The sequence below is a fragment of the Macaca mulatta genome, chromosome 9 (genome assembly GCF_049350105.2).
Source record: "Macaca mulatta isolate MMU2019108-1 chromosome 9, T2T-MMU8v2.0, whole genome shotgun sequence".
Lineage (NCBI taxonomy): Eukaryota > Metazoa > Chordata > Mammalia > Primates > Cercopithecidae > Macaca > Macaca mulatta.
Genome location: NC_133414.1, coordinates 18,615,838 through 18,629,876, shown reverse-complemented (window position 1 = coordinate 18,629,876; position 14,039 = coordinate 18,615,838). Strand labels below are relative to the sequence as shown.

General features: G+C 37.1%; 1 protein-coding gene across 1 annotated transcript in view; it reads left to right on the top strand.

The window, feature by feature from the left end:
• The window catches only part of CUBN (cubilin), a 307,219-nt gene that overhangs the window by 53,248 nt on the left and 239,932 nt on the right, over nt 1–14,039 (top strand). The window contains exons 18-19 of the mRNA XM_015146561.3: nt 11,747–11,891; nt 12,111–12,289. Of these exons, the coding sequence (XP_015002047.3) occupies nt 11,747–11,891; nt 12,111–12,289 (324 nt within the window). The remainder of the gene's footprint in view (nt 1–11,746; nt 11,892–12,110; nt 12,290–14,039) is intronic.

The following is a 14,039-nucleotide window of genomic DNA, read 5'->3' as shown; positions in this document are numbered from 1 at the left end:
TGAATTTCCAGCTTTTCTGCCCTGCTTTTTCCCCATCTTTGTGGTTTTATCTGCCTTTGGTCTTTGATGATGGTGACGTACTGATGGGGTTTTGGTGTGGGTGTCCTTTCTGTTTGTTGGTTTTCCTTCTAACAGTCAGGACCCTCAGCTGTAGGTCTTTTGGAGATTGCTTGAGGTCCACTCCAGACCATGTTTGCCTGGGTATCAGCAGCGGAGGCTGCAGAAGATAGAATATTGCTGAACAGCGAGTGATCCTGTCTAATTCTTGCTCTGGAAGCTTTGTCTCAGGGGTGTGCCCCGCCATGTGAGGTGTGGGGTGTCAGTCTGCAGCTCAGTTGAAACTGCAGAAATCACCCGTCTTCTGTGTCGCTCACACTGGGAGCTGGAGACTGGAGCTGTTCCTATTCGGCCATCTTGCTCCGGGGACCACAATAATAGCACCTGTATTTTTTTTTAATCCAGAAATTTTTATTTCAGGTCATTTCAGAATGGGTATATTTATTGAATTTAGGTTTTCTAAAGTCTATTACAAAGTATATTAAAGTTTTAGGCTATGGAAGAATTTCAAATATTTTTATGTAAATCAAAATTAAATTATCAACCCTTTTTTTTTTAACTTTTGAGAACAGCAAAATAGCTCTTCATTAGAGAGTGCTTGCTATACTCTGGGCACTATTATAAGACTTTAAAATAGTATAACAAGTTAAATAGATAATGATTATTGTCAGCTTACTGCCTGCCATGTGTGGTAAGTGCTTTTCATGAGTTAATTCATTGAATCCTCACAACAACCATTATTATTTCTGTTTTAATCTTAGGAAACTGTAGCCCAGAGAAGTCACTTGTGCACAGTTACATGTCTAGCAAGTAGTGGAGCTGGGATTCAAATTTAGGAGATCTAGTTATACTGATCTTCAGTAAGAACAGAAATGCACTTGTGCGACTTTGACTACAAGAGGTGTCTCATCTTCCATAGGGAGAAAGGTCTTGTGAATTACCCAGTTCCATACCTGGCTCTCCGATCATGAGACTTTTAAAACATGAAGCCAAGCATCATGATTTTCTCAGATAGGCAAGAATGTAACTAATTTTCAGGGAAATTTGTGGCCCTTTCTATTAAAACCTTCATGGCAGTTCTGTGGTTCTAAAGAACTATCAGTACCTCTGAATGGTTCCTTCTCTCTGGCTTTGCAGAACACTAGAACTGAATTTCAGTGAGTGGTTCCATGAAGTCCTCTGAATTGTTCTGAAAAGTTAGCACAAAAAATCATAAAATTGGCTTTGGAAGATTTAATTTCATAAACCGGAATGGTGGAATGTTTTGTAGCCAGAAGGTGATTAAACTTAGTTCACCTAACTTTTTATTTTAGTTCATTTGTCAGATGACTGTATAATCTAGGACAATTCTTTATCTGGATGTTTCAGTTCCTACTTCAGTAAGATACCCTATCTATTTCTCTAAACTTTAGGGGTAAAATCAGGAAATAAATGATAAAAGAAGCTTGAAGAGTTAAAAAATATTATTCAAGTACAGGTTTTTCTGGACCAAAGTTTTAACTCTAGCCTTGAATTTATTAGTTCAGAGACAGCCAATGTGGCTCTCACGGTTGGCCAGCGAGGTATCTACATTCTGGTGTAACCATATATCGTCAAAGTCTTGACCACATTTCCCTCAGGGATTGTTGATGGAAAAAAAAAAAACTGCATTATTCAGAAGGACAGGTCATGTATGGTGATTTAAATATTAATAGTTTGATAGATTTTTCTATTATATCTTTGACCAACCAACCTAAAGGAATACAACCAGTGTATCTGTAGAATTTTGGCATCAGCAAGGACCTTAATTTTACAAATGAGATAATTGAGGCTCACAAAGGTCAAACTCTAGTTATTGTCAAAGTAGAACTTAGATGTACCTCTATGAGATTCTAGATAGACATACATTGACTTTGGTTAAAGCTCTTGTGTTTAAATCATCTGTATCCATTGGGAAAATTTGTGAACTGAACTCATTTTCTAGAAAGTGTATTCACTTCTCTTGATGTTCTTCAGATAGTGGTCATAGAAGAAAGTGACACAGGAACCAAATTCTAATGATGTTATTATGACTCAATATATTGTTCCCTAAAATGATGACTTCATTTTTTAAAGCTATCTCTAAAAAACGAAAGATTTATGAAAAAGAATTTTAAAAAGAACGTTGGTATTTCCAATACTTTGGTGGTTTAGAGGAGGGTGACTTTGTCCTTTACTAACTCCATTGATGAGTAAAAGCAGTCCACCCAAAATTTTAGAAAGAATGGAGAACAGAAAAGAAATTCTACAGACATGTGGGAGAATGATCCTAAGGACATTTACTTTGAGTGTGAGTAGGTGTGCTTTTAAGAATCCTAGATCTTCTCTTTATGTGGTTTTAGGTGCCTTGGTTGCCGGGCAAACATATCCTTCAAATGAAAATTAAGGTACCATTGCTGAGTGTGTATCTTTCATGGATACTGTGGTTCTGAAAGACTTACTTTTGCTCAGCAAGAGAGTTCCATAAGCATTCATTAGAGAATAGATTTTAACTGCAAACGATAAGAATAGTATTGACCTAGTGTAGCATATCTTTCTTTTTTTTTAACACAAGAAGCAAACATTAACATATTAATTCTTAGATTTATATATCTCTCTCGAGTGAAGTTTCTACTTTTAAAGATACACATTACCTATGGAAGATGTGACATGGCTACAAATGAATGAATACGAGAACAGATCAATTGTTAGTTCATCTGTTTTTGTCGAAGAGAGCTTTTAAATTGTATGGAATAGTTCAATGAAGGTGATGGAAGCATCTTTCCAGAATAAAAAGCAGCACCTCTCATTAATATTTCATAAGTGATTTAAGTCATCAGAACTCTGAGTGAAGGACACATAGGTAGTAATGAAAGTTTAATTTTTAATCCCAGAGAAGGGAAGTCGTAGGCTGAATAATAAATTCAGAAGGCTATAGGATGTTAAGGTGAAGGCTTGAGGTAGGATACGAAGGGAAATGAGTAGAATTGTTCACCCATCAAATCTCCTTGACCAGTCCCGAAGTATCTGGCTCCTCTCCCCGAAGACACTGAGGAACTGGAAAGGGAGCTCTACTAGAGAGGCTGATAAGGGGCAGGGAGAGTGATGTGCCTTCTGGAGAAAGAGAAGGGCTTTTGAGAAGTTGTTCTTTCTTAGATGTGGAAAGCAAACACAAACAGAAAACTTGAAAACATAATCAATAAGACAGGAAGGAGTAATTTACATTGAATTTGATTTCTGAAATCCAGGGAATATAACTGTTCTACAAGTGGCATTGAACCCCAAATTCATCATATTTTAGACCTCTATGACAATCCCAGTAAATTAACAAAGCAGAAATTGTACACCTCTTCACAATATAACATAATCCAAAATTATTGATAAACATTTTAAAATGCCCAAGTGTGTGGAAGTATGTGAACTCTCTCCAAAATAATCATTGGATTGAGAAAGAAATAAAAAAATGAAAGACTATATAGAAAATGACAAACAGGAAATGCTGTGTACCTGTGAGATGTGATGAAACTCAACTCCCTGGTAAAATCTTTAAGATTTAAAAGAAGAGAACCAATATAATTGGGAAAGTGGGAGAGCAGAAGCTGAGGCAGGAAGGTCTGTCCTCCTCCGTCTGAACCTTTTCTTTCACCACCTTCCCCTCCATCCTTTCCTCTACCTTCTCCTCCCCTCCAACTCCTGCTTTGCCCTAAGCAGCACTCCCGCATCTCCTGCATGTCTTTAGATGAATGCAAATTCACAAAGGACCTCCTTTTGTGACTTCTTAGGCATTGAGGTGATTCCGCTATGAGCTTGGGATTGGGTAGGGGAGAGCCAGGAATTGTGGAATGCACGAGGCACTTGCTTCCCTCGAGTGGACCTGCTGCTTAGAGTCTCATGGCTGCAATTCACAGAATACACACCTAAATGTCAGAAAAAGAATAAGGCCTGGAGCAAGCAAACACACCACGTAGGCTGAATAGTATTGTGTTTTTCAGTTAAGTACATATTTGAAATTAATTGTAGGTCAGAAAAACATCTTTCTAGAGAGGGTAGGATGAAGGGAAAAGGGGGAGATGCTCAAGAGTTTGCATTCTTGGCCGGGCATGGTGGCTCATGCCTGTAACCCCAGCACTTTGGGAGGCTGAGGAGAGAGGATCACCTAGGTCAGGAGTTTGAGATCAGCCTGGCCAACATGGTATGAAACCCCATCTCTACTAAAAATACAAAAAAAATTAGCTGGGTGTGGTGGCGGGCACCTGTAGTCCCAGCTACTTGGGGGGCTGAGGCAGGAGAATCACTTGAATCAAAGAGGTGGAGTTTGCAGTGAGCCGAGATCATACCACTGCATTCTAGCTTGGGTGACAGAGTGAGACTCCATCTAAAAAAAAAAAAAAAGAGTTTGCATTCTTGAGCATATTGAATTTAGGGTTTTGACAGAGACTAGGAACATTTGGTTAGACTCTGAGCTCTGTTGTTGTCAGCACAGCTTTTCCACAACTGCTGGGCCATCCTGATGCTTTTTAGTGAAGGAAGAAGATAGGCCATTCCTCTAGTGAAATAATTCTGCAGGTTGGAGTAGTGGGAGGCAGGAAAAAGACTGAGAGATGATAGAACACCTAATTTGGAAGTGTGAGAGGATGTAGAGAATACATTTTTGCTGTGTTTGAAGGAGTTGCATGCTCATGTAGAAATTGCAAACCCATTGAACATGCGTGATGTAGAGCGGTAAGTAGGAATAAGAGGATATGGATGGATCATTAATCAAGAACATTACAAACTCCTAGGTCAAATAGAGGGTGTGGCTAGTACTTTTCTGATATAAGATGGAAACAATATTGCATGGACACATGATACAACCCTTCAGCTCTCTGCGTTACTAAAGGCAAGATACCTGTAAGCCACAGCTTCCTCATGTGTAATAGGGATAGTAATAGTGCTTTCCTAAAAGGGAGTAAAAAAGACCATTCATTCATTTATCTATTCATTCTCTAAATATTTATCACACCACTTAGGTTCCAGTCACCATGCTGGGAATGGGTATGTAAAATAGATATTAAATAAGTAAGCATACAATACATAATTTCAAGAGGGGATAAGTATGGGCAGGAAAGAAACAGTACTGTGAGAGAAAAGAACAGGACTACTGACTTAGTGGAGCAGTTTGAGATTGCTTCTCAAGGGTGTTTGTATGGCTAACTCGTTCTCATCTGTAGACCCTGTATGTGGGATCTGCAGATGAGGAGTGTGTAATGCAAAGAGCTGAGAGAAGGAGGACTCCAGGTAGAGGTGCTAACCCAGCCCTAGAGACTGAAGTCAGAAAAAATAAACTAAAATAATTGAAAATAGACCAGGGTGGCTGGAATCACCGATGGAAGAGAGAAATGTGAGTTAGGCAGGAGCTAGACCCTGAAGGGTCTTCAAGGCCGAGATAAAGAGCCTGGGTTACATTCTATATGCAAGGACAAACAATTAGAATGGTCCTTGTACAGTGCCTGTCACACAATGAATGCTCACTAAAGTTAACATCATGATGATAATGATGATGACGATGATGATGATGATGATGGAGAGGAGAAGAGAGGGCAGGAGAAGGTGACCTACTGGAATTTGCAATCATAAAGGAAGGCACTTCTAGGTAAAACTTACTCACATGTTCTTGATTTTGGAATATCAGATCTTAAAAGATCAGATAAAGATCTTTATTAATAGAGATGTTAGATTTATTAAATTTATTAATAGAGATGTTAGAAGGGACACTTTCACACAGCATGAAAAGGTTTAAAATATCAACTCTAAAATCATGAAACATACTAATAAAGAACAAAGGATAATAACAAAAGTAAATGATTTTGAGATCCTAAATGGCTTCTCTCATCTCTTATCCTCCTCACCCCTTATTCTCTCATCAGAGGCAGGGCCTCATTCCTCTCCTGCTCACCCAGATTAGCTCAAGGCTCCTCTCTAAGATCCAGTCTTCACTTAGCTAAGACTTATGTCACTCTGAAGCTCACTTCACAGAAAGCCACATGTTAAACACTACCATACGGTGTGGTTCTGTTTTCAGCTCTCAGATGGACTAAGCGTAAGTGCCAGCATATTTGGTTGGCTTTGAATTAAAATTTAATGCTTCTTATTTTAGAAATTGTAGTATAAAACCAAATCTGGATTCATAGCAGAGGAAGACAAATGAGCATGCATATTAAGACAGGGCTTTGGGACTTGACTCGTTCCAGATGTTAAAGCTCACGATTCACTGGGCTCAAGAGCCCACATTTAAAATTTCATGTAAATGGTGTTTCTCAGCCCAGTAAATTTTAGTTCTCTCTATAGAAAATCATTCCTTTACAAAAACTTGTTTTTTTTTATGAGTAGTTTGTCTTCAGGAACTAGTTTAATCTGATGAATGTAAAAATTGGAAGCCATTTGGAATACACCATAGGCAAAACATCCTGGGACCTGAAACCTTCAGTGTTTCCTGGACGAATAAGGCAATCCACAAGAAATCTGAACCTGGTCCATGAAACACTAGAAGTTTGAATTGGTCCTTGTTGTTTCCTTGCAAATGCGATTCACTAAAAAGAATGAATTCACTGTGACTCTTCTGCAAGTGATCACGGCATGGCTTCACCTGACTTAGAAAAATTCAGTTTTTCTGAACAAACCAAGCTCAGATATTAGTCATCTTTCTCTAGGTTATGCTGCAATAACAAACAATTAGTAACAACAACCAGAAAGATAAAAAACAATAACAAACCAAAAGCATCTGTGGCTTCCAACAATGTATGTTTATTCTCTGCTCACGTTAGCATGTTGGTTTTGGATCCGTTGCAGTTCTGTTTCCTATGTCTGTTTCCTGTGTCTTCACCACCCCGAGACCCAGGCTCTAGAGCTTGTGAGGGGAAAGGTAAAAGATGGTTGAATTATGCAGTGACTTCCAAGGCTTTTACTTGGAAATTGGTGTATCACTTTTGCTTATGTTCTGTTGGGCAAAGCAAGTCCTATGGCTAAGCCCATAGTCAATGAGAAGAATATGTATTAATTCTCCCTATAGCGATATTGCAAGTCACATGGCAAAAAGCATAGATAGTCAATCCTTTTACAGGAAGGGAAGTGAATAACTATGTAAAATAATGCCATCCATCCCAGTTCATGAGCATAAAGGAAAGAGATTTTTTTTTTTTGGTGGGGGTGCAAATTTATCAAATCCTAGATTATTGAATGCAACACATGCTGCAGAAGTAGTTAGGGTCACTTTAGAACATTTGATGAATTTTATTCTAGTATCTCTTTCAAAGGAGTCATAGTTAAAGTATTGCCATGTCTAGGATCCAGGGAGAATATAGGCTTTCAGAATTAATAAGGTTTCATTTCCACAGAGAGAGAGAGAAACAGAGCCAAAATCAATTGCACCTTCTAGGTTCAGGGCCCTTGAGCCCTATAAGTTCCTCTTAAAACATTTGGACTACAGCTGCCTTTCTCCTTGCTAAAATCCTTGAATTTCATTAGTCAGGGCCCAGGGGAATGACCCACTTTAGCTTGCAGCAATGCTATTTGGCTGGTTTTTTTTTGTTTTTTTTTTTTTCTTCTTGTCATCTTCTAATGGGGAAAATAGAAAAGAAAGACTACAATCTTCGAGGAAGCAAATAGAACCCTGGAGGATTAGAGAGCAGGAAGATAACTTACTCTGTGTTTTATGCTTTCTAGTTTTCAAGAACTGCAGTATGTCTGTATCTCTAACAAAAACTGAACCATTATACTGTACCTTAAAATTAATGAATCAACAAGAATTTGTCAAATACCTATTTGCAAAGTTTTTTTATTAGATGCCGAAGGGCAAACAGAAATTTTCCCTTCCCTCAGAGACTTGCTATTAGAAATTTAGCATAACTTTACTATGATATGTGAAATTTGTGTTACAGATGTTGTAAGAGCTCAGAGAAAGGAAGTAGTATGAGCCTGAGTCAGTGGAGAGGCATGTGATTTTTCATGTCTGTGTCAGACTCTATCATATGGCTGAATCATAATTTATTTAATCATCTCACTATTATTAGGCCTTTAGAATGGTTTCAATTATTGTCATTAAGAGCATACTTGGATGTGGATCTGTGTGTGTCTTTTCCTGCATGTTGAATATCCTTGTGATACAGCATTAGAAGGGAAATACCCTTAATACATATTGTCAGGTTATTTTCCAGAACTTTATACTTCCACCAGTTATGGATGAGAGTAACTGTATCACCATATCCCTACCAGCTTTGAATATCATCCTTTAAAAATCTTTCCTTTACTGGCTAGGCACAGTGGTTCACATCTGTAATCCCCGCACTTTAGGAGGCCAAGGCAGGCAGATCACCTGAGGTCAAGATTTCAAGACCAGCCTGGCCAACGTAGCGAAACCCCATCTCTACTAAAAATACAAAAATTAGCTGGGTGTGGTGGCGTGACCCTGCAGTCTCAGCTACTTGGGAGGCTGGGGCAGGAGAATTGCTTGAATCTGGGAGGCGGAGGTTGCAGTGAGCCGAGGTCATGCCATTGCACTCCAGCCTAGGTGACAGAGTGAGATTTCATCTCAAAAAAAAGGAAAATCTTCTCTTTACTGCCTGTTCTGCCTGTTCTTCTTGGCCTAGATAACTCCTACTTGACTTTCAAGTCTCTGCTTAAAGGTTATTTCCACTGAGTTTTCCAAAATCCCCTGGGTAAGTTCAGAGTCTTTGGTTAACCCAGTGGTTCTCTACATTTTAAGACTTTTTTTATATCACCCCTTGATTACTCAGAAATGAAATTCACTGATATAACCCCACTGGACACATTATATTTAAAAATATGTAAAGTTGTAAGAATAACATTAAGAAAAAATAAAGTAACAGAATAAAATCACCTTTATTTCAGTATCTGAAAAGCTAGGCAAGCTGTACTTGAAGACAAAATAAATTAGTCAATTGTCTGGACCCTAAATTGCTATGAACATGACAGTACAAATGCAGGCTGACACAGTTATGTGGGTTGGTGAGTAATTTTTCAGAAATAGTGACCAACTCTTGACAGATTTCCAGGAGAAAGAATCTTCAATTTATACTCTACTTGTAATCCTGGAAAATTCAGCATGCATTAAAATTGCACAAAAATACTTTGTGCTTAATATGTAAAATAGAGCAAGATTTTACACCCAACAACAGAACTTTCACTTACGTGAGTGTCACACAGGCTCAGGAGAATTCTTGCGGTGTGTGATTCTCACATTTCAGGCTGCCTTGTGTCTTTGGTCCCTTGCTACTCACTAAATGCCAGTAATGCCCCACCATTGCTGTGATCATCATTAACACCAAACTAAAAAGATACTCTCGCACATTTCCCCAATGCTAAATCGTGGTCCCTGCTGAGAACCATTGGTTAGGTAACAATGAAGCATCCTGTGCTTCCCCAAACATGACACTCATCATGCTTTTCAAAAATGTTCCTGCCTATTGTAAGTTCCCTGTGAATGGTGACTGTTTCATGGTGCTGTCACCAGCACAGGTCCTGACATTTATTCATGCCTTGATAATGCTAATGAAGTGAATGAATTAATATTTGGATGGCTAGATCCTTCAGAATAATTTTACTGAACAGCGGAGGTATGCATATCCATTGAATAATTCCTACCCAGAGTAACAAGCCTCCAGTGTTTCACCTCTAAAAATGTCCAGAATTACAACAGCTATCCTTAGTCAACGTTTTCTATTACCAAGCATTTGGCTAAGGAATTCTCACTATTGTTTCAGCTGTTTGCTTCAACAACCCCATGAGCTTAGAGTAACTTGCTTAAGGTTATTAAGTGAGGTGGTTTGTAAGTGACAGAGGTAGGTTTTGAACCCAAGTCCATAGACCATTTTCATGGCTACTATACTATCAGAGCTGGCTATTGGGCCAGGCGCGGTGGTTCACGCCTGTAATCCCAGCACTTTGGGAGTCCGAGGTGGGTGATCACTTGAGGTCGGGAGTTTGAGACCAGCCTGACCAACATAGAGAAACCCCGTCTCTACTAAAAATACAAAATTATCTGGGTGTGGTGGCGCATGCCTGTAATCCCAGCTACTCGGAGGCTGAGGCAGGAGAATGACTTGAACCCAGGAGGCAGAGGTTGTGGTGAGCCGAAATCGTGCCATTGCGCTCCAGCCTGGGCAACAAGAGCAAAACTCCATCTCAAAAAAAAAAAAAGCTGGCTATTGATTTAAAACCAGTAGTCTATTATATGAAGGAAATTTCTTTTTTCTTCTAATAAAACAGGAATGCTAACAATGTTTTTTGAATTTATGGGGCTATCATATGGCTTGTCTTATTTGATCTACTGAGGAAGTTAATTTATAGTTTATAATTTCTAACCTTTCTTGCACTATTATTATTCCCATATTTGATCCGGTATATAAGCTGGCAATGGACTGTGAATTTATTTTTCTAGAACTGTGTTTAGGATTTATGTATCTATATTAATAGGTGACATCAGTCTATAGTTTTTATTTCTATAATGTATGTTGGGATTTGGTAACAGCTTTCTGACAAAAATTAGTTGGGAATTATTCTATGTTTGAGGAAGGCTTAGAATAAATTATACGTGGGAATTATCTCTTCCTTAAAAGTTTAAAAGAATGTACTAAGTAGAGCATCTTATGGGAGATTTTTCTTTTTGGAGATTGAGGGTGGGATGGGAATAATTATTTGATAATGTTTTTAATTTTATTCATGACTTATGTCTGTTCAAATCTTATTTTTCTTCTCCTTCAGATAATTTTAATGTTATACTTTTTCTGAAAATAACCCATTAAAACATTCAAATATATTAGCATAGAGTTGTACATAGATTTCATGTTTAAAAACATTCTTAGTATCTGTGTCTTTGTCATTTTTAATTTTGTATATTTGTGCTTATATTTTATTTTCTTATTAGACTTGCCAGAGATTTGTCTTTTATATCCCCACCCATAACCTTCCTCAAAAAAACAGTTCTTGAATGTATTTATGAATTCCACATTCTTTTGTATTTCATTTATTAAGCTTTGCTCTTATTTTTATTGTATTCTTCCTCGTTTTACGGATTTTTTTCTAACTTAAAAAAATTGTACGTAGAGCTGGGTCTCACTATGTTGCCCAGGCTGTCTCCAATTCCTGGTCTCAAGGGATCCTCCCACCTTGGCCTCCCAAGGTGCTGAGATAATAGGTGTGTGCCCCCGTCCCTGGCCTTTTTTCTAAGTTTTTAAGTTGACTCCTTACATTCTTTTACTTTCTCTCTCTTTTATCAACTTTTCTTTTTTTCCTTTTTTCTTTCAATGGCAAAAGTAGTTTAGTCCATAACTTTCTTTGATTGCACATTTGGCTAACATGTGTGTTTTTTCATAGGTAATATTCTCATTTTTTGTTGTTTTCCAAGTAGTCTAAATTGTGAATTTATTTCCTCTTTGATACTGTGAAAATTATTAGGAGGACATTGTTTAAATTCTTATGCTTTTGGGCTTTATTGACTTAAGATTTTATCAGCATTTCATGTTATTGCATTGTGCTTAAAAATGACCCACTGCTTTCGAAAATAATAGAAATATGTAACTCAAATTAGACTATCATTCATTTTGAATCTGCCGTTTTTTCATCTCCAAGTAATGCCACCATTGCCGATGTAAGTGTCTTGATTAGAATTACATCTCTATTTTATTTTTCTCTTTAGGTTCGAGATGGTCAAATCTTACTTGGAAAAGTCTGTGGCAATGGAACCATCTCTCACATTAAATCCATTACTAATAGTGTCTGGATCAGGCTTAAAATAGATGCTTTTGTTGAAAAAGCTAGTTTCAGAGCTGTTTATCAAGTAGGTAAGGAAACATTTAATTTTTAAATGTCTGATTTGCCTGATTGTAATATTTTAATTCTTTGAAATAATTTAGCCATTTTATGTCCTCAAGTGTTAAGTGGAAAATATTCTCATAGAAATGTTATATTCGGTTATCTCCTTAGGCAGTATTAGATTTTGCAATAAAATTGAGATAACATTAATGTATGGACAAACACTACTATAATTTTTATGCTTACAGCTTGTGGGGGTGAATTAACTGGAGAAGGGGTCATTCGCTCGCCTTTTTTTCCTAACGTATATCCTGGAGAAAGAACCTGTACGTGGACCATCCAGCAACCCCAAAGCCAAGTCATTCTCCTCAACTTCACTGTCTTTGAAATTGGAAGTTCTGCCCACTGTGAAACAGATTATATTGAGGTAAGAGGGATAAAATCTTTGATTTTGTATTTGGTTGTATATTATAAAAAATATTATGGGTTGTTGTCTTCAAATCTGTTACAGGAAACGAAAGTAGTTTATATAGACCAATATGTCTTATGGATATATATGTGAAAATCCTCAACAAAATACTGGTTCAGTGAATCTAGCATAAAAAGAGGATTTATATACCATGATTAAGTTGGATTTGTCCCGAGAATTCTAGGTTGATATAAAACCCCAGAATCAGTTAATGTAATACATGGTACCAATAAAATAAAGAACAAAAACTCCAGGATCACCTCAACAGATGTGAGATCTGGATTTTGTGAGATTTGACAAAATTCATCATCCTTTCATGATGAAACATGAAACAAACTAGGAATAGAAGGAACCTTCCTTAATCTGATAATGGACATTCATTTAAAAACCCACATCTAACATCATATTTAATTATGAAACACTAAATGTTTTGCCCTTATGGTCAACAAAAAGACAAGGATGTCTGTCTGTTCTCACTGCTTCTATTCAGCATTACACTGGAAATTCTAGCTAGAGCAATTAAGTAAGGAGAAGAGAGAAAATGCATCCAGAATGAAAGGGAACGAGTAAAACTCTCTCTATTCACAGATAACATGACCTTGTATATAGAAAATCATAAGGAATCCACACACATAAAAAACTATTAGAACTAATCCATTCAGCAAGTTGTGGGTTATGACATCGAAATATAGAAATCTTTCTTCTTCTGTACACCAGCAATGAACAATTTGAAAATGAAATCAGGGAAACAATTCCATTTACAATAGCATTAAAAATAATAAACATCAAGGAATACAGTTTTAAAAATAAGTGTAAAACTTGTTCTCTGAGACTATAAAACATCCTTGAAGGAAATTTAAAAAGACCTAAATAAATGGAAAGACATTTCATGTTCATGGATTAGAAGACAATATTGTTAAGATGGCAATACTCCCTAAAGTGAACTAAAGATTCAATTCAATCCCCATAAAAATCACAGCTGCCTCTTTCAAAAAAATGCATAAGCTGATTGTAAAATTCATATGAATATGCAAGGGAACCAGAATAACCAAAATGTTCTTGAAAAATTACAAAGTTGAAGGATTCACACTTCCTGATTTCAAAACTTAGAACAAAGCTACAATAATCAAGGCAGTATCTTATTGAAGTAAGGATATAAATATAGATCTATGGAATACAATTGCAAGTCCAGAAGTGAACACATACTTTTATGGCCAATTGATGTATGAAAAATGATGCCAAAGCATATCAATGGAGAAAAATCATTTTTTCAACAAATGGTGCTCAATAGCCACATGCAAAATTATGGTGCTGGACCCCTTCCTCATAGCATACGCAAAAATTAACTAAAAGTGGATTATAGACCTAAATGTCGGAGCTAAAATCATGAAACTCTTAGGAGAAAACATAGGAGTAGTCTTTATGCCCTTCAGTTTAGGCAGAGCCTTCTTAAATATGACGCAAAAAGCACAAACAAAAAAAGAAAAAAAATAATAACTTGCTCAAAATTAAAAACAAATAACTTGATTTTTAAAATGGGCAAAGGAGGCTCACACCTTATCCTAGCACTTTAAGTCAAGGTGGGTGAATTACTTGAGCTTAGGAGTTTGAGACCAGCCTGGGCAACATAGTGAGGCCCCATCTCTACAAAAACATTTAAAAAATAACTGAGTGTGGTGATAGATGCCTGTAGCCTCAGCTACTCAGA